At 32.1% G+C, this 25,021-nt stretch overlaps 1 protein-coding gene and 1 long non-coding RNA gene across 3 annotated transcripts; both read left to right on the forward strand.

Moving 5' to 3' along the window:
- The first annotated feature begins 1,079 nt into the window (after window positions 1–1,079).
- LOC127717294 (DNA-binding protein P3A2-like) lies at window positions 1,080–24,464 on the forward strand. 2 transcript variants are annotated; one of them, XM_052223059.1, is made up of 9 exons: window positions 1,080–1,133; window positions 2,842–3,114; window positions 3,828–3,942; window positions 4,705–4,840; window positions 6,537–6,686; window positions 9,165–9,323; window positions 12,543–12,809; window positions 21,356–21,563; window positions 22,403–24,464. In XM_052223059.1, the coding sequence occupies exons 2-9, from the start codon at window positions 2,907–2,909 to the stop codon at window positions 22,678–22,680; spliced, it is 1,521 nt and encodes a 506-aa protein (XP_052079019.1). In that variant the 5' UTR covers window positions 1,080–1,133; window positions 2,842–2,906; the 3' UTR covers window positions 22,681–24,464. The 2 variants fall into 2 exon arrangements, with proteins under 2 accessions (XP_052079019.1, XP_052079020.1); XM_052223060.1 differs by lacking the exon at window positions 1,080–1,133 and adding an exon at window positions 1,538–1,649.
- On the forward strand, window positions 13,410–17,688 carry LOC127717394 (uncharacterized). The gene is made up of 2 exons (XR_007989167.1): window positions 13,410–13,725; window positions 15,449–17,688. It is a non-coding gene; the product is annotated as an uncharacterized LOC127717394 (long non-coding RNA).
- Window positions 24,465–25,021: the final 557 nt, after the last annotated feature.

Here is a 25,021-nt window from a genome sequence, read left to right on the forward strand (position 1 = left end):
TTAACGTTTACTTCATATTTTGAATGCTAAGGCTACGGTCCTGCACTGACGTCAACCCTAGATACAATAGGTAAAACGCGACGTCACAACTCCCGCGGTATTCTCAACATCCTCCAATCCCGTAGCTGCATTTGAAATTCCGCGAAATATAATGACGCTTGCGGTCAAATAGTTTCATCGAGGTCCAATAGTTGGAAACTATTGACCGATCAAATAGTTCAACGCTTGCAATTTGAAAAATAGTAAAAATGTTGTGTACTATATATTTTATATAGAAAATGATAACTCAGGTATAACTTGATAAAAAGCTGATATGGATCCTATATTTAATATTTGGGAATATTTACTTAAATAAACCCACAGACCTAACCATCCTATTTTGAAGTTACCCTCATCCTGGGTTAGAAATAGTATGTCTTTCATTTCTGCGTGTCTGATAATTCAAGAAATCTCTCAGTGATAATTTTTGGTTAGAATGATAGCAAATTACGGAATTATCTCCCCTTAATTGTTAAAATCTAGTGCATTTCAACAAATTCCCTGATTTCTATTAGACTTTATCTTGAATTACCAGAACAGGAAAAGGAAACGAATGTTATATTCGTGCACCATTATTGATTTTGAACATAAATTAATGTCAACTTGAGTGAGTTTCTGTTTGTCATGTTTTCACCACTGCCTGCTTCTTAGGCAGAGTAGCTGGCACTTAAAACGAAAAACAAAAATTATATGTATAGCTAAAATCAGAGACATATATTACAATATATTTCTGCTAAAAATATGGCATTCTGTTGAGGAATTTATTCCCTATTTACAAATGATCAAAAAATATGGTCTATTGATATGAAAAAAATAATTAAATATGATCTTTGATCTAAATTATATATGTGTTTTATTTCGGGATAATTAAGAATAAAGCTAAATGGAAAGAACATTAACTGTTTACACTCTAAAATTTTACGATCTACATTTAATCATCGTTCAAATATATTTATTTTAAGATTTATTTTTTTCTAATGTGTGTTGAATCGTGTTATTTTATGTGTCGGATGGATCAGTTATAATTTGTAATTAGTCATCGACAGCGGATGAATATTCCTGCATCGAATTATTAATTTTGCTTTGTTAAAATGGTGAGTTTTTGATATGAGGGCAAAAAATTGTGAAAACAAACACCACACCTGTTGTTTTATTTTTTGTTATGAACTTTTTCTACAAAGAATTTGACTTAAACTCAAGGGAATATCCCCATAACATCAGAAAGTTAGTATATTTTCTACTGTGCGCATGTCCCCATTGCAGTTGCCACTCGCGCACCTCCCAAAAGAACGATAAAATAATCAACTAAACGAGATATTATGACCTTAAAATAAAGAAAGCAGTTCAGTAATTGATCTCAGCATGCCTTATTGTTACTGAAATAGTGTTTTGCAATCCCATTTGATAGTTCTAAGCGATTTCCTATGGTGACCAATTCCTTGGACGCGCAAGTCCAAAGCCGGACGCATGTCATCTGAATCCCATTTGTTTTGCGCATGTTGACGAATTTTGACAGATAATTAGAAAGCAGTAAACACGTGGAAGTGTTTTCATAAAATGAGTCTTTATATTCTGACTAGATCAGCTAAGATTTCGACTTTTTTCACAAGGTGCATAAAATAAACATAAAATGGCGACCATTTAAAATTTGAATTAACTCCCTTACCAATGGTATTTACATTTTTTACACTACAGTTAAAACTGGTGTCAATTAAGCACTAAAATAGATGTCACTCGGGATTATCACAAATATTGAAAATCAAATTATACGAACATAAAATGATGAATCTAATGAGAAACAACTCCAGAAAAATTGGACAAAAAAGACCAAGTACACAAAATACTGAACACAGACCGAAACTTGTTAAATTATAGAATTTTCTATATCCAATACTTGTGTTATTCCATCAAAGTAAGGAGGGATTGTTCAATGACGTCTTTTACTCCCGATTGCAACTGATGCTTACAACTCATTCATCAAAAACAACTCGAGATTGGTGTTTAAAACAGGGAAGGCTAACACATGTTTCTAAAAGGTTAGAAGTTCCAACGGATCTATTGAATTTGGTGACAAAATATATATATATAATACACTACAAATGATAGTCCAGCATGTCGAGGGCCAGTTACCTGCCATTCTATTCAATGACGGAAGCTAGTACAAACAGTAGTCTGCTTAGCTGCGGAAGCGTAGCTCTTAGGTCCTTATGATATTTTTGGACAATTTGCAGACAATAAATATCGGGACCTAAAAGCTACGGTTCCGCAGCTACAGACTGCTGATATCAGGTAACAACTACCTACATATTAATTAGCAACGTTGTCTCGAAGATTTGAATTTATCAACAAAAAGATCATGTCAGATGACTGGTCAGAAGTGATGATTTTGTCTTGACTCTTATGTGTTTTAAGATCAATATAAACATTGAACAACTTAAGAAGAGTCTTAAAGATGTGGTATGATTCCTAACTTATGTGGGACAACTATCCACCAGAGTCCTAATGACATGGATTTGAGCAAATATAAGTCACTGTTCAGTCTTCAAGAATAAGCAAAACCCATTATAGTTGGCTATGAAAGGCTCTATCATGAAAATGTCAAACAAAAAAAACCAAAGATTAATGTGTATATATGCATTTACTGTTAAAAATTTTCAAAATGGGGACTCCTTATAAATTGGCAATTGGGGAGGGTGACATTCGCTATTGCTTGCAGTAGCAATTCTAGTACAAAAATGTAATCCTTTTGCTAAAAATATCAATGTGAGGTACATGAACTACAATATTTCTTTCTTTTTGTAGAATGATTGAACAAGAAAAAGATAAAAAGGCTCTCAGAGCTAAATCACAGAAGGAAAGGTTTCAATATGGAGTTCAAAATGAATACCATACAGGTGACAACTTCAGAAGGAATTCAGATTGGACACCTGACTAACAGTAACAACAATGCCTATACCTCTGGTATGATGAGTGACGATATCAGTGAACCCAGTTCTCCAGAGAGTTCATTTGATGCCAACGACTTATACAGTAATGCTGTTGCTGATGATGTTACAGCACAGTTGGCTGCTGCAGGTAAATTTTATATCAGTGTTCTGCCATAGTCAGAGTAAGTTTAAAAAATGAGAAATACCTTCTGAACATCCAGATTTTTGTTTCTGGACATTAACTTTTGCCATAAAATATGATAAATGATATCCATACTAAACTTTGTTGGATAATGCCCCACTGACAGTATTTGATCTAAAACTGAAATTTGGGCAAACACAATTGAACACTCACATTCACATTTTTATTTTAAGTTTTTGATTATAGATATTGTTGCTAACAAAATGTAGTTTCAAGTTTATGATTGCGCAAACAATTGTCATGGGTGTGTAGGCTTACGTGTATTATTGAAGAGCCCGTGGTCATTTCATTTCATAGATAAAGATGATCACCTTGTTTGCATCAGTAGTTGGCTTGCAATCACCTTTTTATCCATAAACTGCAAGAAAAGGTTTACAAAACTGCTTGCAACAAATGATATCGTTGTTATACATGTATGAAACAAAAGGATTGTCACATATATGAATTTTGTAATACATGTACATGTAGTACAGCCATCATTGTTATGAGATATTTTCAATGTTTTGTAGAATATTTTTGACAGAAATTATCAAAATATAATTGTAATTCAGGTTTCAGAAGGTTATTTAGTCTTTATCATAAACTCTGTTTGAAACCCGAGTTAATTTTGCCAATGCATATAATGTCTCCTAATTTAGATTTTTATTTTATTTACACAGGGCCTATTGGTGTAGCAGCAGCTGCTGCCATTGCCTCAGCCCGGAAGAGGAAACATCCACATCACTTTGAGACAAATCCCTCAAAACGTAAACGACAACAGACCAGACTTCTCAGGTTGGTTTAAATGGTATTTCCCAGATCTGGTAGTTAGTAAAACATACACAAGATTTATTCAAACTCGTACAAGTCCTGGAATCCTGGAAAAGTTGTGGAATATTATTTTTTGGGAAAAGGCCTTAAAACATGTCCAATGTTTTCCCTAGGCTATTCAAGCATTGCGTTACCGCTACGCATAAATTTCGACCCCCATGCTTTCATCATTGCTGCAATGCATCCCGCTATGTGTGAAAATTATAACTGTGAATAATATTTATTATGGATATTTTGAAAGTGAAGTGACAAGTAACAACACTCCACAGGTGTTTTGAACACATCCGACTGATAATTGGATGCATCACGTAACGCATGCCGGGATTTTACAACCTTCTTGATTAGATGGTTATACATTTGTACATCGAGACTTCGGTTACATAATAGAAGTTGCCAGTTAGCTGATAAATAAATAGTAAGATTAATATCCAATGCATATCTTTCTGTGCTAAATAAAAAGTTTAACCTTTTCCAGTATAAATTTCACCAAAAAACGGGCCGGTGTTTGACATCGTTATTTTACTGTGATCTTTAAAAAGTAAATTAAAAAAAAACCAAAGGGACAACACTTTTTGTTGTTCTTTATCTCAAAGTGTCTTAAAAGTGAGGCCTTCAACTTGGAGCAGAAAAGCTCTCCTTTCTATTTTGTAGTTTTGATATAAATTGAATGATTAATATGTATATATATAATGTTATTATGTACAAGTACATGTGTGCTCATTTCAGGAAGTTGAAGGCAACCATAGAAGAATACACAACCCGAGTTGGACAACAGGCCATTGTGTTGTGCTGTACTCCTGGTAAAATGTCACAATCTGTTCATGCATATAAAGTTTTTGGATCACAACCTCTTGAGAGTGTGGTAGGTACTAAATGTACATATAAAAGGAGATATGAGATATACGTTAATGAGAGACTAACCAAATGACATCTGGAGGGCAGCATACAGTTTTCAACAATAGACATTTGTTTATACACTAAATGTTATTTTTATTATGCCCCGCCGTAGCGGAGGGGGCATTAAGGTTTTACCCTTGTCTGTACGTCCGTCTGTACGTCCCAAAGTTGGTTTCTGTTCTCTAACTTAAGTTTGCCTCCATCAAATGTTATGAAACTTATACACAATGCTTATTACCACAAAACACAGATCAAGTTTGAATTTTGGTGGCGTCCCTTTAACCGTTCTAGAGTTATGCCCCTTTACAAATGGAAAAATTGCTGAATTTTTCGTTTCTGTTCTCTTACTTTAGTTTGCCTCAACCAAATGTTATGAAACTTATACACAATGCCTATTACCACAAAACACAGATCAAGGTTGAATTTCGGTGGCTTCACTTTAACCATTCTAGAGTTGTGCCCCTTTACAAATGGAAAGATTGCTGAATTTTTTATTCAGATTTGACCCAATGTTAAACTATATAGAATTTACTGTAACATGGTCATGATATTAAACAGAAATGGCAGCATATAAAGTAAAACCAAGTTGTTCTTATACAACAGATGTTTGGTATTTACAGGTTCATTTACTAAAATTTTCATCAAACTATGTCAGACTGAGATAGTAAGGAAACAGCTACAACAATTTCTTGTTTGACACATTCTTGATAATATTGAATTTACGTTTGAAAATAATAAATCTTAGGTTCAAAATTGACGACTGTTAAAAAAATTCCAAGTGATTACTAAAACTATAATTTTGGTTGACCTTGGAAAACTTATATTTCAATAATATAACTTATTCATTTTGTGAATTTGGTTTGGAATATAAGAGATACTGTAAATTCAGAAATTTTTGTGTGAATTTATTTTTTAAGAATGGACAAAAATGCAAGATTAATTATTGAGATTTCAAGAATATCTACATACAGATATATGTATCAGATATCAGAATGTGAGTTCTTATTATGGCAATACTGACCTTGTCGCAATATTCGCATTATTAAAAACCTCGCAATAATTTTTTGAATTTACAGTAATTTGGAATTCATACACTCCCCAAGGTCTAAACAATAGTTTCATTGTTGACTTTCAAATAATGTAATTTATTTTATGCTGTGTATGTTATTTTGGAATGTGAGTCAATAAAGGATTAATCACTTGACTGTGGCTTTAAAAATCATGCAAATATGACAATAAATCTAGTTAAAATTGTAACTGTCATTAAATGAAGTCTATTTCACTGTAAAAAATATGAAATTTCTTCTACCTCTTCTAAAACTAAGTAAAAATTCTAGTGAAAAGACAGTTGAACAAATCTGGTTGTTTTTAGATGAATTTTGCAAAAATATATAACTTTCCAGTTGAAGAACAGCAATGAAAACTCTTTTCCTTTGATGTATATTTATTTTATTCTACTATTTCTTCATATGGCTGTCTGTTAGTGTTATTTGTCCATGTGTATCCTTTTTCAAAACTTAACCATTTGATTTTACAAAATAAATTTGTTTAGAAATAGGACAATGAGTCATTATTTCCATATTTTGAGCACCTATATGTGTTTACCTTTAAGCTTGCTTAGTTTGACATAGGATGGACAGTATTGTTTTATTGTTTTGCAGATAAGAAACAATAAACCACTGATTCTTCAGGATTTGGAGACATCTTTAGCAGAACAAGCTCCACCAAGTCAAACAGATAATTCTGGTTTGCATGAGTTACCTCCCCTGGTGATTGATGGTATTCCTACACCAGTAGATAAAATGACACAAGTAAGATTTTGAAAATAGGTCTGTTGTCTTCAAACATCCTTTGAATCTCCCAATTTTAGATTAATAGATAATTTTCATTGGGATCTTCTGCAGTTGACTGGAATTGTGGGTGGGTAGAGATACATGTAGGTAAAAGTGCAATATAATCACCATAGGCTTTTGCTGGTTAACTGTAGTGCAAACTATTATCTACATGTGTTTTATGAATAGACACAACATAATGAAAGCAGATACAGTAAACATCCTTTAAATACTTTCAAGTAATTTATTGACTATTTTATTGTACCCTGTTTATAAAAGAATTTGTTTATAACCATGCTTTTTTAGAAGACCATTTCATTAAAAAAGTTATAAAAGTACATGGTGTATGAATTTATTTGTTTTACCTTCAATTTTATGAACAAAGGGGAATAACTCAATTCATAATATTGCCAAAAAATGGTTCTTTGTTTGAAACAGTTCAATGTTTAATTTTAAATTCAACAATCTTTATAGGTAAGTTCTTATTCACAGTGTTAACATTGTAGATTTTTGAGAAATATGAGACTAATTTATCACAGTTTCTTTGAAAAAGTCATATTTTATCTTCAATAATTGTTGATTATTATTTGTTAAACTGCCAATTGTTATTTCAAATAAATTGCAAATCAGTTTGCAATTTAAAAAGTTTTTATACTTTTTATCAAAAGTTAGTGCTTTACGCCTGTTAACAATAGTTATACTGCATCAATAAAACTAAAAACATCAAAATTATATGAATGTACAGAAAATTTGATGGAATCCCAGCAATCAGTTAATCAAGCAAACAATACTTGTAAGGCCAGACTTTTTTTATTATCTGTTTAACGAGATCCACCAACTCCAATTTCCCGATTTCAGAATAAAAATAAAAGAAGTGCTTTTTACTTTTATTTTTATTTTTCCCGCCGATTGTTATGAAATCCTCAGAACAAAAATAAAATCTGTGGTTTATAATACCCGCTTTCGTCATCGGTAATATTTAATTTTTACCAAGTCGATGAAACAGCAATTTCAAAGTAAAGAAATTAAAGGCATAAAGGATTTATGACTTCAGAAAAGAGGTTAAAGCATTGATTTTTTAAGCTGTGGTATGTTTTTTCATATAAACAATTTGTTTAAAACCACTTTCGCAGGTACTTGTTACACGAGAGAGTACATTAAATCATTCTAACTTTCGGATAAATAAGTTATTACTTCATTTGAACTTGATGAAAATAGCCTGAAGTAAATTTGTAATCCATGTATTGCATTAAAAACGTCATATTCCTTTCCAAAAAGCGTATCAAACATCGTTTATTTTTGTAAAGTTTTCTCCGACATTTAAATTATTGGGTATATTTTTTGAAGAACTACGGATCGGAGTCTGGATTTCATCGGAAACGGACCCGCTATGACCGAAATCCGGATTCTTGCGATAATGACTAGGGACGCATGAATGGCACTGCTGACAGACAAAAATTGATCCCAAAAGGAAAAATTATGCATTCCACACGCATTAACGTACTTTTGGTTAGATATTTTTGATTAATGTTTATATTTCCTTTTTAATGCATTGTTTCAATTTATAAGTTAATGTTGCTCAACCATGTCTATTACACTAATATAAAATAATTATATTATTTCCAAGATTAACGGTTAAATGAATATATCTTTTTAATGAAAAATAATTAATTTCATGAACATGATAACAGAGTAGTTTTTTTAATTGAATTGTATATACAGTATAAACATGTAACATACACTAAGAGGTTCCTGACTGGTAATATACATATATATAGTGTATATGCAGGGAGGTTGATATATTTGCCAGGTGCATATATATACTTAACATACTAGTAGCTTTTTACATAAATCTATTTTTTTTTCAGGATATCCCTCCACCCAAAAAATTAATAGTTTCTTATCATCCAGCATTGTGTGATCGTAATGTATAGTCCACTTATAAATAAGGGAACATACAGAATCAAAAGATATTTTTTTATGTTCATATTAATAGAAGGTTAATATACTGGTCTGTTTACATTTCATTGTTCTTGTATTTTGATAAATTCTTAAAAAGAAAAAAAAAAAGAAAAAAAAAGTCACTTATAATGGTTTTATTTTTAGTGTCGACTGGACCAACTTTGCACTTTTTTTTTTTTTTTATTTCGTCCCCTCGACCCTAAGTTTTTACAAATTTTCTCGTTAAACAGATAAAAAAAAAGTCTGGCCTAATGACTAATTAGTTTCATTGTAATTACAATTTACAAATTTTAGAAAATACAGTTTGGTTAAATATATATCTTTATTATCCCCAAGAAGTAACTTTATTTCTATTGCATGTTGCATGTAAGAAAAAAATGGTTTCGAGACAAACACCTGGAGCAGAATTTTGCTCTTAATATCAGTCCTGAATATGAAATGAATATAACTAAATTAAGATTTATTAAGACCTGAATGTTTTGTTATGTATTTCAGGCCCAGCTGAGGAATTTTATCCCAGAAATGTTAAAATACTCAACAGGTCGTAGTAAGCCAGGCTGGGGAAAAGAAGAATGCAGACCACCTTGGTGGCCTTCTGATTTGCCATGGGCTAATGTCAGAAGTGATGCTCGCACAGACGAGGATAAAAAACGGGTAAATGATTACTTTCTCAGAGCATTCAGCTAAAAATACCATGTTAACTTTGATATCACTTTGCCTCTATCAGCAATTACTGTGAATGTGTTTCTAGGTACCTTTTTTATTGACCAAGATGAAGTACTAAAACACTTAGTTAAACACTGATGCATTTCATTGTGCTTGTCCTAAGTCTGGAACCTTGTCTTAAAGTTATATCTCTATGTTAGTATTTTTATCCCTTATAGTATTTGTGTTTTTGGAAGATCTTTTGGTTGTCTCTTTTTTATGATTTACTGAAGAGGCACAAGCTCAGGTTTGAATAGAAACAAAAAAATAGATTTGTGATTTATGGAATGTTTTGAAGTGAAAGCTTTACCATATTAGAAGATTTATTTTCATTGCAGTTGACTGATTTTAGGGGGTGAAGATTGTTTAAAGTTCTATCTAATCCCTACAGGCTTTTAAATAATTATAATATTATACTAAAATGACATGAACCATATTTGCTTTGATTTATTTGGGAATTTTTGGAACTTTTTGTAAATGCTGTTAGTGTTAATATCATTTATATAACCTGATCTTTTATTTCCCAGAACAGGACACTAAAGAAGAAAAAGAATTTCATCCTCAACTTTAATTTTGCAAATTTACAAATTCTATTCTTCACTAGATACCCTGTATATCTCTCTTTTTATATTTCTAATCTAAGTGGGTTGATTCTGGACTTATTGTGCAGCTGCCTTTCGTCTTCATATAAGATTGATAAGTATTTTTCTATAGAAATAGTGTCCATTTATTAGTCACTTTAGGTTTGCACTCCATCCGTCTGTCTGTTTGTCCGTCTGTCCATCCGTCAGTCTGGCAAATCAGCTTTCCACACTTTTTTTCTTCGTTCTTGAAGATATTGATTTAATATTTGGTATAAAATTTTATCATTACAAGTTATAGATCAAGTTCGAATTTTGTTTCGATCTGATGATTTAGTCCAGAAATATCATGGTCCATATCTAATGTTAGAGTACTACATTTTGTATGTAAGGTATAAACAATTAACCAAAGAATGTCTTTAAAAAAATGAGTTATCTCTCTTTGTACAGAAAGTTCAAAGAGAGATAACTCATTTTTTTAAAGACATTCTTTGGTTAATTGTTTGAAGTGTTTTTTATTTTGTGTAAACTAATTTTCTGAATGCTATATACATAAAAAAAAATTATGAAGTGAAATCTTTTAATTAGATAATAATCTATTTTTATTAAGGTATATATTTCATTACATTACATTGTGTAGATAAAAATTGTTGACATTTTATAGATAAGTTACAAATCTATATTAGTTTGTGACAAATGAAAGAAAAAATATTTGGAACTATTAATTATATTTGATTATAACTTGAAAATAAATATACATTGTATTACATCATATCTAATTTTTGAGAACTATTAATCACATCTAATGTTAGAGTGTTTTCCACACTTTTTTTCATCATGCTTGAAGATATTGATTGATAATTGGTATATAGTTTTATCATGACAAGTTACAGATCAAGTTCAAATTTTTGTTTTGGTCTGATAATTTTGTGCAGAGTTATGGTCCTTGGACTTGAAAAATTCACTCATATAATCAGTTTTCTACTCTGTTTTTATACGGCCGCAAAAAAATTTTGCGGTCGTATATTGCTATGACGTTGTCGTCGTTGTTGTCCGGTGTCGTCGTCTGGCGTAGTCCTTGTTGTCCAGCAACGTCGTCGTCGTCCAAAGACACATTGGTTTTCGCACTCTAACTTTAGTTGAAGTGAATGGATCTCTATGAAATTTTACCATAAGGTTCAATTCCACAAAAGGTAGGTTGGGATTGATTTTTGGGGTTATGGTACCAACAGTTAAGGAATTAGGGGCCAAAAAGGGGCCAAAATTAAGCATTTTTGTAACTTCAAGACATAACTTGTGTGTTAGTGTATGGATCTCTCTGACATTGTACCAAAAGGTTCCATATCACAAAGGGAATGCTGGAATTTATTTTGGGGGTAATTGCCGCAAAATTTTAGGAATTAGGGGCAAAAAACAAGCTTTTTTCTAGTTTCATGACAATAACTTGTGTGTCAGTGTATGGATCTTTCTAAAATTGTACTACAAGGTTCCATATCACAAAGGGAATGCTGGAATTGAGTTTGGGGGTAATTGCCCAAAACGTTTAGGAATAAGGGGCCAAAAATAAGCATTTTTCTAGTTTCCAGAAATAACTTGTGTTCAAGTTTATGGATCTCTCTGAAATTGTACTGCAAGGTACCATACCACAAAGGGAAGGCTGGGATTGATTTTGGGGGTTATTGCATCAAAATTTTAGGAATTGGGGCCAAAAAGGGGCAAAAAACAAGCATTTTTCTAGTTTCATGACAATAACTTGTGTGTAAGTGTATGGATCTTTCGAAAATTGTACTACAAGGTTCCATATCACAAAGGGAAAGCTGGAATTGAGTTTGGGGGTAATTGCCCAAAATGTTTAGGAATAAGGGGCCAAAAATAAGCATTTTTCTAGTTTCCAGACAATAACTTGTGTTCAAGTGTATGGATCTCTCTGAAATTGTACTGCAAGGTACCATACCACAAAGGGAAGGCTGGGATGGATTTTGGGGGTAATTGCCCCAAAATTTAAGGAATTAGGGGCCAAAAAAGGGGCAAAAAACAAGCATTTTTCTAGTTTCATGACAATAACTTGTGTGTAAGTGTATGGATCTTTATGAAATTGTACTACAAGGTTCCATATCACAAAGGGATAGCTGGGTTTGAGTTTGGGGGTAATTGCCCTAAATGTTTAGGAATTTGAGGCCAAAAAGGGGCCAAAAAACAAGCATTTTTCTAGTTTCCAGACAATAACTTATGTTCAAGTGTATGGATCTCTCTGAAATTGTACTGCAAGGTACCATACGACAAAGGGAAGGCTGGGATTGAGTTTGGGGGTGATGACTCATAAGGGGATTAAAAAAAAAAAAAAAACCAAACATACAAAAAAAAAACCAAACAAACAAGCAAACAAACAAAAAAAAACACAGGAAAAGCATTTATGACATCTATAATGCTGTTGTGTACCTTAGTTCTTGACATGTTCAGAATTAGAATTTCAATTAAACCAAATTTAACTAGATGAATCAATTTGCTTGGCTTTCATTACATTGAAAAAGCTTCTTTATAGTAATAATTACTTATAACAATAATGATGATATTTTTTTATTTACAGGTATCATGGACTGAAGCTTTAAGAACAATTGTTAAGAACTGTTACAAACATCATGGAAGAGACGATCTTTTACATGTGTTTCAAGACGATAATCAAAGTAGTGCTAATCAGACGCACCATGTTCACCATCAGCCACAGAACTTTGGTGGAACAATGGTACAGACCATAAACAATCCTGACGGTACAGTGTCGATTATACAGATAGATGCAGCACCACAGTCAATCGTCACTTTACCAGACGGCACACAAGCCACTGTTGTACAGTGTGTAAGTATCTCCCTCATGCAAAGCTCTGATTCCTTGCTCGGCTTTGTCTATACTTTTTTGTCCTTTTTGGTTTATAGCTATCCATCTTTTTAATAAGCTTTAGATTTTAAGATATTTTGGCCACCAGCATCACTGAAGAGACGTTGATTGCTGCAGAGAAATTGGTACCTTTTATGTTATAATTATTGTCTCCCAGACAACAAAGTTGTACAGTACATATTAAAGCTTTTGTCTGTCCATTATTCTGTCTTTCATCCATTAATTTTTTTGGGAAACATTTTCAAACCTTTAAATTTGAATGAAGACATATACACATATCAAAACTTTGGACGATTGAAATTATCAAACAATTCAGTGATTGAGAATCAAATGTTTGTTTCTCTTGTACGAATAAATCTAAGATAATTTATTCATTTTACCCCCACTGAAAGAAAAGGAGGATGTTATAATGGTTTCACTCTGTCCTTACCAAATTTTGTGACAAAATTTTATTATTGCCGAAATTTTTCACCTATGCTTTCTAGAAAATTGACATTGCACTTGCATTGCTTGTTTAAAATAAGCCAACATATTTGAAATTTAAGACATGCTCAACAATTACTGGTGTAGGGGGAATAACTATGATTAGTTCAGAAAACGGTATCTAATGATAATTCTTTCTTGGCGGTTTGATATGATAAGCAGCTTAATTAACAATTTTTTAATGTACGTTAATTTTGTCGCCTAGATGGAGCCAAAAAGCGAGACATAGGTACTGTAATTTCAGAAATTATTGCGAGGTTTTTATACGACTGCAAAATTTTTGCGGTCGTATATTGGTATGACGTTGGCGTCGTCGTTGTCATCCCAAGACATTTGGTTTTCACACTATAACTTTAGTATAAGTTAATAGAAATCTATGAAATTTAAACACAAGGTTTATGACCACAAAAGGAAGGTTGGGATCGATTTTGGGAGTTTTGGTCCTAACAGTTTAAGAATAAGGGGCCAAAAAGGGCCCAATAAGGCTTAAATTAAAATATTGTTTGTTTGCAGTTTACCGACCGACCTTCGAAAATCCGCCCGACTGTGAACATTTTATTGCTTTTAATTTGAAGAAATTATTTTTTAATACTTCTATTGACGCAATCCGGAATTTCGGGTCGTTTCCGTAATTGATTTCGAGTCTACGTCAATTAATAGTTTGAAGTTCGGTTTTTCTTCCCTTCCTGTCAAGCGTACTTCGGACCCTTTAATGGTAAAGCACATGGAGATAGTTTACAGGTATCCACGAAGTCATGGAGGAGTACTTTATTCTGTCGTCTTCTGTCAATTTTAAGACAGATAATACACAGAAAAGTTTCATAGTAAACTGTTTATACTGATTCAGGCAGAATTGCACACGGAATGATGTCTTCGATGTCAGATATCATTGACGATGATGCAGCGGATATTCATAAAACCAACACGATAACCGTTTCTGTCTCAAACAAATCAAATACAGAATCTTTTGAGACTGACTTTATGGAACCAAATGCAATATCAGTGGTTCAACAATTTGACGGCAGCCTGAAGTATGCCATATTTTTTTAAATCGTTGTGAAGACGACAAAGATGAAACTACTCCTCCGTGACTTCATGCATGGATACCTGTAAACACGCCTGTACGGTGGAAGGACGCATTTGAAATGTTCAATCAATAAGAAGCCACACAAACTACACAAAGATGTAGAGAAAATGAATGGTTGGCTTGAGAAATAAATATATTCTCTGTATCAAATCTATCACCCATTGCAATGAGTATGCTCCTTTAGGATAAGGGGGGCTGTCCCACTCATTGCAATTATTCTCTCTCTTACAATATTAAATATCAATACCCAAACTGTGTGGCCTGTGTGAATTGAATTGATATATGTCCTTAGCTAGGAGCTATGCTTCCGATTTTTTTATGCAGTCAAAACATTTCAGTACAGACCATTTACTTTTAATGGGGTGCTATGGATTTCACCCCAAAGCTAGTCTTAAGATTTTTGTTTGTTATTATTAAAGCCTGGCATCAACATATCTTTCCAAATATAACCTTTATATAAACAGTCAGATGTCTAATATATTTTTTTAAGTTGTCTTTTTTTTTCAATTGAGGAAGATTCAATGGTCGATTTTTTTTTAACACACTCCTAAATTATCTTTAATATCTACATTTTTCTGATGCAAATACTCTACTCATGAAAACATTCTGGTAAAAATGAATATGTTTCTTTACAACAATTCTAGTCATTTCTTGTTTATAAGTGTTCCAGTATTTCATAATACCATAATTTTATGTCATAAATTGTATAATGCACTATGTTGAGTTTCAGTTTTGGTTAAAAAGGTGTTTACCTGAAAATGCCTGTTCATTTCATGTTGGTTTTCAGTGTTTGTTGTTTTAAAATGTTTTTTTCTTCACAAGAAACTTGGTTTGTGTTAAACTGCTTGTTTAAACTTTATTCTGGCTGATAAAATAAAATATTTTTCCTACCTACCGACCCTGCAGTCTGAAGGTACAGTCGGAAAACTGCAAACAAACATATTTTTAAGGTTGGCCTAAGCATTTATATTGGTTTTCGCACAATAACTCTAGTATAAGTAAATAGAAATCTATGAAATTTTAACACAAGGTTTATGACCACAAAAGGAAGGTTGGGATTGATTTTGGGAGTTTTGGTTCCAACAGTTTAGGAATAAGGGGCTAAAAAAGGGCCCAAATAAGCATTTTTCTTGGTTTTTGCACAGTAACTTTAGTAAAAGTAAATAGAAATCTATGAAATTTAAACACAAGGTTTATGACCACAAAAGGAAGGTTGGGATTGATTTTGGGAGTTTTGGTCCCAACAGTTTAGGAATTAGGGGCCAAAAGGGTCCAAAACTAAACTTTGTTTGATTTCATCAAAAATTGAACTATTGGGGTTCTTTGATATGCCGAATCTAACCATGTATTTAGATTCTTAATTTTTGGTCCCGTTTTCAAATTGGTCTACATTAAGGTCCAAAGGGTCCAAAATTAAACTTAGTTTGATTTTAACAAAAATTGAATTCTTGGGGTTCTTTGATATGCTGAATCTAAACATGTACTTAGTTTTTATACGACCGCAAAAAAATTTTGTGGTCGTATATTGGTATGACGTTGGCGTCGTCGTCGTCGTTGTCGTCCGAATACATATTGGTTTTCGCACTCTAACTTTAGTTTAAGTGAATGGATCTTTTTGAAATTTGACCATAAGGTTAAATACCACAAAAGGAAGGTGGGGATTGATTTTGGGGGTTATGGTACCAACAGTTAAGGAATTGGGGGCCAAAAAGGGGCCAAAAATGAGCATTTTCTAGTTTCCAGACAATAACTGTGGAACGGTGTATGGATCTCTCTGAAATTATACTACAAGTTTCCATACCACAAAGGGATGGTTAGGATTTGCTTTGGGGGGTTATGGCTCAAACCGTTTAGGAATTAGGGGCAAAAAAGGGGGAAAAACAAGGTTGTCCTGGTTAATGGACAAATACTTTAGTACAAAACATAATTTAAAGCAGTGTAAGGGAGATAAATCAAATACATCATTGAAATTATCTCCCTTACACTGCTTTTAAATTATGTATAAAGTAATGGTTAATGAACAATAAAGATAATCTAAAACAGTGTAAGGGAGGTAATCAAAATACAATGTTTTGGTTACTTCCCTTACACTGCTTTTAAATTATGTTTAAAGAAATGCATATTTATAAAGGAAGACCAGTAAAAATATCTGCAAATGTTTTCATCTTTTTTTTTTACAAAAAAATCCATATGAAAGATTTGACACTATGTTTTTATTAATTCTATTATAAAATAGATTAAGTTAGCACTATGGTAAATTTAAATGGGTAATTATGGTTGCCAACTCCATTGGAAATTTGAATTGAGATTATGACCATATCTTGAGGGAAAGAATTTTTTTGGGGGAAAAAGGGGGGGTGGGATAAAAAGAAATTGTGGGGGGCCAATTTTTTCTCATTTCAGATTTCAGAAATTAAAAAGAATTATTCTTCAAATATTATTTTTTTTTTCAAATTTCAAATATTGAAAAATTTCAAGAAGTAATCTTTAATTGCACAGTATGGCGCATTAGATTTGTAAAATCTTTGATCACATTTATTTATTTGTTATGCCGAATCTAACAGTGTATTTAGATTTTTAATTTTGGGTCCAGTTTTCAAATTGGTCTACATTAATGTCCAAAGGGTCCAAAATTAAACTTTGTTTGATTTTAGCAAAAATTGAATATATGAGGTTCTTTGATATGCTGAATCTAAACATGTATTTAGATTTTTGATTTTTGGCCCAGTTTTCAAGTTGGTCCAAATTGGGGTCCAAAATTAAACTTTGTTTGATTTCAACAAAAATTGAATATATGGGGTTCTTTGATATGCTGAATCTAACCATGTATTTAGATTTTTTATTTGTGGACCCCGTTATCTAATTGGTTCATATTGAGGTCAAAAGGGTCCAAAATTAAACTTTGTTTGATTTCATCTAAAATTGAATTATTGGGGTTCTTTGATATTCCAAATCTAACCGTGTATTTAGGTTTTTAATTTTGGGTCCTGTTTTTTAAATTGGTCTACATTGAGGTCCAAAGGGTCCAAATTAAACTTAGTTTGATTTTAACAAAAATTGAATTCTTGGGGTTCTTTGATTTGCTGAATCTAAACATGTGTTTAGATTTTTGATTATGGGCCCAGTTTTCAAGTTGGTCCAAGATAGGGTCCAGTATTTAAACTTTGTTTGATTTCAACAAAAAATGAATATATGGGGTTCTTTGATATGCTGAATCTAAACATGTATTTAGATTTTTGATTATGGGCCCAGTTTTCAAGTTGGTCCAAATTGGGGTCCAAAATTAAACTTTGTTTGATTTCAACAAAAATTGAATATATGAGGTTCTTTGATATGCTGAATCTAACCATGTATTTAGATTTTTTATTTGTAGGCCCCGCTATCAAATTGGTTCATATTGAGGTCAAAAGGGTCCAAAATTAAACTTTGTTTGATTTCATCGAAAATTGAATTATTGGGGTTCTTTGATATGCCAAATCTAACCGTGTTTTTAGATTTTTAATTTGGGTCCCGTTTTTTAAATTGGTCTTCATTGAGGTCCAAAGGGTCCAAAATTAAACTTAGTTTGATTTTAACAAAAATTGAATTCTTGGGGTTCTTTGATATGCTGAATCTAAACATGTGTTTAGATTTTTGATTATGGGCCCAGTTTTCAAGTTTGTCCAAGTTGGGGTCCAAAATTAAACTTTTTTTGATTTCAACAAAAATTGAATATATGGGGTTCTTTGATATGCTGAATCTAACCATGAATTAAGATTTTTTATTTGTGGGCCCCGCTATCAAATTGGTTCATATTGAGGTCAAAAGGGTCCAAAATTAAACTTTGTTTGATTTCATCAAAAATTGAATTATTGGGGTTCTTTGATATTCCAAATCTAACCGTGTATTTAGATTTTTAATTTTAAGTCCCGTTTTTTAAATTGGTCTACATTAAGGTCCAAAGGGTCCAAAATTAAACTTAGTTTGATTTTAGCAAAAATTGAATTCTTGGGGTTCTTTGATATGCTGAATCTAAACATGTGTTTAGATTTTTGATTATGGGCCCAGTTTTCAAGTTTGTCCAAGTTGGGGTCCAAAATTAAACTTTGTTTGATTTTAACAAAAATTGAATATATGGGGTTCTTTGATATGCTGAATCTAACCATGTATTTTGATTTTGGACATTGGACCATAATAGGTAAATTAAAAAAATTCAAGTTCTTAGACCACATTCTTTCTGTGTCAGAAACCTATGCTGTGTCAAATATTTAATAACAATCCAAATTCAGAGCTGTATCAAGCTTGAATGTTGTGTCCATACTTGCCCCAACTGTTCAGGGTTCGACCTCTGCGGTCGTATCAAGCTGCGCCCCAGCGAAGCATTTTATTTGATTATGGGCCCAGTTTTCAAGTTGGTCCAAATCAGGGTCCAAAATTAAACTTTGTTTGATTTCAACAAAAATTGAATATATGGGGTTCTTCGATATGCTGAATCTAACCATGTACTTAGATTTTTGATATTTGGGCCCGGTTATCAGATTGGTCCTCATTGAGGTTTAAAGGGTCCAAAATTGAACTTTATTTGATTTCATCAAAAATTGAATTCTTGGGGTTCTTTGATATGCTGAATCTAAATATGTATTTAGATTTTGGATATTGGAATACCACAAAGGGATGGTAAGAATTGTCTTTGGGAGTTATGGCTCAAACCATTAAGGAATAAGGTGCAAACAAGGGGGGAAAAGGGTTTCCAGGTTAATGGACAATTACTTAAGTACAAAACATAATTTAAAAGGCAGTGTAAGGTTGGTAATTGAAACTCATTTGAATATCTCACCTAAACTGCTTTCAAATTATATATATTGGAAATTTGCCAAAAACTTTATTATTAATAAATTCCATTGGAAATTTGCCAATAACTTTAGTTTAATGAACTTCATTGGAAATTTGCCAATATAAAATGTTGCTGATGAAGCTTTTTTGTTTATCTCACCTAAACTGCTTTTAAATCATGTATATTGGAAATTTGCCAAAAACTTTATTATTAATAAATTCCATTGGAAATTTGCCAATAACTTTAGTTTAATAAACTTCATTGCATTTTTTCTAGTTTCCAGACAATAACTTGTGTGTAAGTGTACAGATCTCTCTAAAATTGTACTTCAAGGTTCCATACCACAAAGGGAAGGCTGGGATTGAGTTTGGGGGTAATTACTCTAAAGGGGGGGGGGGGGGGGGGGGGGGGTTTCTTCAAAGTTTTTGTAATCTTCATTTGCACAGTATTGCGCAACAACACAGTATTGCGGAATAGCACAGTATTGCACAATAGCACAGTATTGCGCAATAGCAAGAAATCTTCAATTACACAGTATTGCGCAATAGCAAGAAATCTTCAATTGCACAGTATTGCGCAATAGCAAGAAATCTTCAATTGCACAGTATTGTGCAATAGCAAGAAATCTTCAATTGAAAATAAATACAAATCTTTTAACCAATTTCAATGGGATTAATTTAAAGTCTTTAATTTTTGGGGGGTCTTACCTTGTATTACTTTTTTGGATATTGGGCCCCATTTTTGAAGTGGTCTACATTGAGGTCAAAAGGGTCCAAAATTAAACTTTGTTTGATTTCATCAAAAACTGAATTATTGCGGCTGTATGATATTATTGTGCATTTAGATTTTTTATTTTGGGCCCTGTTTTCAAATTAGTCCGTATTAAGGTTTGAAGGGTCCAAAATTAAACTTTTGATTGATTTCAACTAAAATTAAATTTTTGGTGTTTTTTTTATATGCTGAATCTAACCATGTTGTTAGATTTTGGATATCAGACCATTCTAGGTAAAATGAATGTCCCATTTCAAATTTTTAAGCATGACCACATTTATTTTGTGTCAGAAACCTATATTATGTCAAAATTTTTATCACAATCCAAATTCAGACAGTATCAAGCTTGAATATTGTGTCCAAACTTGCCCTAACTGTTGAAGGTTCGACCTCTGTGGTCGTATCAGGCTGCGCTCTACGAAGCATTTTATTATTAATGGGTATAATGTGACTGTGTGAGTATCGCAATTATAAGAACTCCCATTCTCATATTTGATACATATATATGCACACATATTTTTCCTATTTCGCAATAATTAATCTCGCATTATTGTCCATTCTTCTAAAATCGCAATAATAAATGCACACAATAGTTTCTGAATTTACAGTATGCTGTTTCTGGCGGGGGCGACGGGGGCGTCAACAATGTATTAGTTTGTGATTAGGTCTAGTTTATGGTGAACCACAAGTGGTAGGTCAGTGATATTTGGTATGCAGTTGTATTAGCATTGGCACATCTCATTTCCATGGAGATTATTTGGCCCTGCCCCCTCAGTCATGGTCTATTGACTGTGAAACTTTTGCTTAGTTTACATGTATTAGTTTGTGATTAATGTTTGTGTTTAGGTGTGTTTAAAGAGAACAATTTATAATAAGTCAATGGTATTTGGTATGCAGTTGTATTAGCATTGGCACATCTCATTTTCATGGAGATTGTTTAGCCATGTACCTTCAGTCATAGTTCATCCACTTTGAATATTTGCATAACTTAAGTGTTAAAGTATTGCTATTTTAATTTCAACATTTGCATTATCAAAATTACAAAATGGCGAGACATATCTCAGTGCTAACAGTTTATTTAAATCATTGACATGATATCAGATTGGTTATTGAACAATATTGGAAAATGCTGTGCCAATGAAGTTGATTAAATTATTGATAGAAAATGATGTACCAAAGAAGTTTGCAACCTAATAGGAAGGCAATAAAGTTCTCATGGATACAATTTATCTTAGAAAAGGATATATTTTAAATGAAAAAAGGAGGAAACAACAACATTTATATATTTGTTTACTTGATTTATCTGATGTTACAAAAATCTGTCAACTTATACATTTATGTTATTTTGAATAGATAAATACACCTCAACATGAGGCAACACAAGCAGTACAGACATTGGCTGAATCCTCATCCAATCAAAATACAGATATGTCACAGTCATTTAACAGTCAGATTGGTACTGTAAGTCTAGATATGGGTGGTGATAATCCTTCACAAATGGCAGCTCTTCCAATCAACCAGAATGGTCAAATCGTATTTACAAATGATGGACAGATAGGAGGTAATTAAAAACAAATTATTACTGACTTTGTATTTCTGACTTTGAAAATAGCTTGAAAAAACTTATGCCAGAAATTGTTTTTGTGTATAAAAATGTGTGTTAATATATCCATTACCTGACACTATTTTGTATAAACAATAATGTGTGACTTTGTAATGAAATAATTGGAGACTGGAAATGACCCTTCATTACAAGAAGTTTTGCACAATTTAGACATATTTTTTCTGATATTTGAATATGTCTTTTCAAGATGTGTGGACACATTGTTGGTACTTTTAAAATGTACTGATATAAGTAAATGTAAGATTAATAAATATCCTGCTTAATGAACTGAACTAAATTTAGGAAGCTTACCTAGAAATTATACACATTTTAATTTTCAGCTTCAACAATGATTTTTTTATACAAGTTTTTGGGGATAAAACAATGTTTTAGATTTAATATTTAAAGTCTATATACATGGTTTAGGTTAAAAATATCTCTTCATTAAATTGGACATGTACAGTACACTTTTTACAAAATTTCTTTTTGATACTTCAATTATGAAACATTTTTCTTCACAATAAATTTTTTGCATTGTTAGAAAGTTTAGCCCATGATTTACAAAAGAAGTTATTTTCAATCAGTAATATCACATTTGAAAAATAAGGATGTAACTAAAATTAACTAGTTTTCCAACACACATTTTATCCTGTAATTGTCTAATGTTATAGCAGCAATTTCTTATTTGTACCAATTGTCTAATGATATAGCAGCAATTTCTTATTTGTACCATTATTGGAAAACAATATTTCGTATTAGTTCAATAATGCATAACCTTTCTGTTTTCTTCTTTTCAGGAATAGTAACTATTCCTGTATCCATGTACCAGTCAATGACTGGGACGTTAACGGCCATTGATCCCTCACAGCTGTCTCAATCAACACCCCAACTCACACCACAACAAATACAACATATACAACAACAGCTGCAGCCTCATCTTGCACAACACCTTGGTCAGATAACCATGGTTTCGGCACCTAGTGAAACCTCTCCTATGGACATTAAACCACAAACATCATCAGTACCTGATGCCACACAGGCTGTAGAAGTCATGACTGTTGATCAGCCACAGTGAATCTTGTTGTTTTGGTGCATAATTATAACTTTATGTTTTTAAATTGTTGTTTTTGGCTTTGACAAAAAATGCTGTGTTCCCAGTTACAGAGACGAGTTAATTTTTACTTTGTAAGACTTTGTTTTGTATGTTACACCTGAAAATATTTCTATTTTGAATTAAGAAATAATTCATGGAAGCCATAGATTTGTTGGAAATTTACACATGGCCTGGGCCGTGATATTCGAATTTTATCCTGAGCGTTAGCGAGGGATAAAATTAACGAATATCACGGCCCAGGCCATGTGTAAATTTACAACAAATCTATGGCTTGCATGAATTATTTCGATTCTAATAGGACAAATACGGTCATTAAAAAACTGAAGCGAGGGTGGGTATGCTGTGTGTGTGGCTGTTCTTTTTTACTCCCTGTTAGATAAAGCTAAAACATTCTAATAAATCTGTAGCTTGCATGAATTATTTCGTAAACAACCACTAGAAAAATGTCCTAAATTCTTTTAATTCTCAAACCCAACATTTGCATGTTTTTCTCGTAAGCTACCGTCAAATCCAAAGTTGACATTTCGTAACTAAGGAGCCGCCATGTTGACTTGCTGAAATCAGTAAATATGCGAATAATGCAATAAAATAGAAAATAAAACAACACCTACCTCAAAAATCCATTTTAATGGAATATTATACGAATTTCGATGGTTCACGTAACGGAAAAACCTTCAGCTTTAGTGTTTTCATTTGTATGACGTCATGTTTTGAAATGACTTAAATGCGCCAAAAGCATTAATGGACTTTCGCGGAATTTTATTTTATTTTGATTTTGTAGATTTCTCTGAGCTCTTGTGCATTAATTCTTTTTGTTATGCATCCGAATAAGAATAAAAGTTCTGTAGTCTTTTTTCAATTGCAATTTTAAAAAAAATAAAATCGGCATTGCGTTTGCAAATAGGTTCCAATACATGTGGATTTACGAGGGAGGTATATTGTAACATCCATTATTATATATATCTCTGAGTCTGCGCTAAGTATAGATATATCGAGAATTTTATCATGGTGTTGTTTACAAAGCGAAAGAAGCACGTCATATTAGAATAGAAGACAGTGAACATATAGAATTCATTGAAAATATTTGTTAAAAGGTAGCAATATCTTAAATTCAAGCACCAGTGTCTGTATTTAGGTTTTATAAGAGCTATCTTGATTTAGTCTTGAAACAATAAGGTTTAAAGTAAACAGTGCATTCTCGCTTTGGTAGGGTTTATGTTGCTCAATCTTTAGTTTTCAGAGTATTGTTTTGTAAGCTTGTTTTTATACGCCCATTTATGGGACGTGTTATGGTATACCGTTGTCTGTCTGTTTGCCGTCCTTTGTCAACATGTCGGACAATAACTCAAAAATGCTTTCACCATTTTTCATGAAACTTAGGTGAATTGTTTATATCTATTCAGTATTGACATTATTTTCATTATGCTTTTTAATTTTTTTAGAAGGTAAAGAACTTACATTATTTTTAATGTCAATGAAGTTTTGTTGAGGGTCCCAACCATTTATGTAATATCCTTTATGGACACAATTGAAAACATTTTTTCTGCCAGAAAAAAAATCAAAACAAATGACCAGATATTGCTATAAAAATGTTCCTGGAAACACAGCACTTTTTCCTTGGCCTTAATTGTATTATACTGGTAATTTATGTGCGATATGAAATAATACGATATAATGTCACAATTTTTATTGGAAATGCTATTAATTTTATATAAAAAATTGTAAATAAATATGATTTAAATGTATTTATAGTCTCTGTTCAGCCTGCTAGATCACTATAATGGTATTTTAAAATAAATGCAACTTTCTTGAAGCTACTCTTGTGCCAAAAGTTGAAAGAAATACCAAGATTCATTTTTGCTAATCAAGAAATATGTCTGGATTAACCTTCAGACATATGCAACCAGCCATAAATTTGTGTCAATGAAAGTTATGAACTTTATAGGTATTTATCAAAAAGGATGTCTGGTAAGGCCATTTTTCAAGATTTGCACAGTACAATATTAATAGATTACTTCTCTTTAGAAAATATCTAGATTGCTTTAAAAAAAAGTATAACAAAAATACCAAACTCCAAGGTGAATTCAAAAAAGGAAAGTCCATAAAAACGGACAAAATTTGTTTTTGATTATTATTATATTTATAATATTTCTGTTAGAAAAAAAACCCCAAAATCATTGATTTTAGAAATCTTGATTTTAGTAATAAATCACAATCAGTTCTAAAATAAAAGCAAAAATGTAATTGGTTTGCCTCAATTGGATATCAAATCAATAATATTCAACATAAAGAAACATCCTAA

This window comes from Mytilus californianus, unplaced genomic scaffold (assembly GCF_021869535.1).
Source record: "Mytilus californianus isolate M0D057914Y unplaced genomic scaffold, xbMytCali1.0.p SCAF_1, whole genome shotgun sequence".
Lineage (NCBI taxonomy): Eukaryota > Metazoa > Mollusca > Bivalvia > Mytilida > Mytilidae > Mytilus > Mytilus californianus.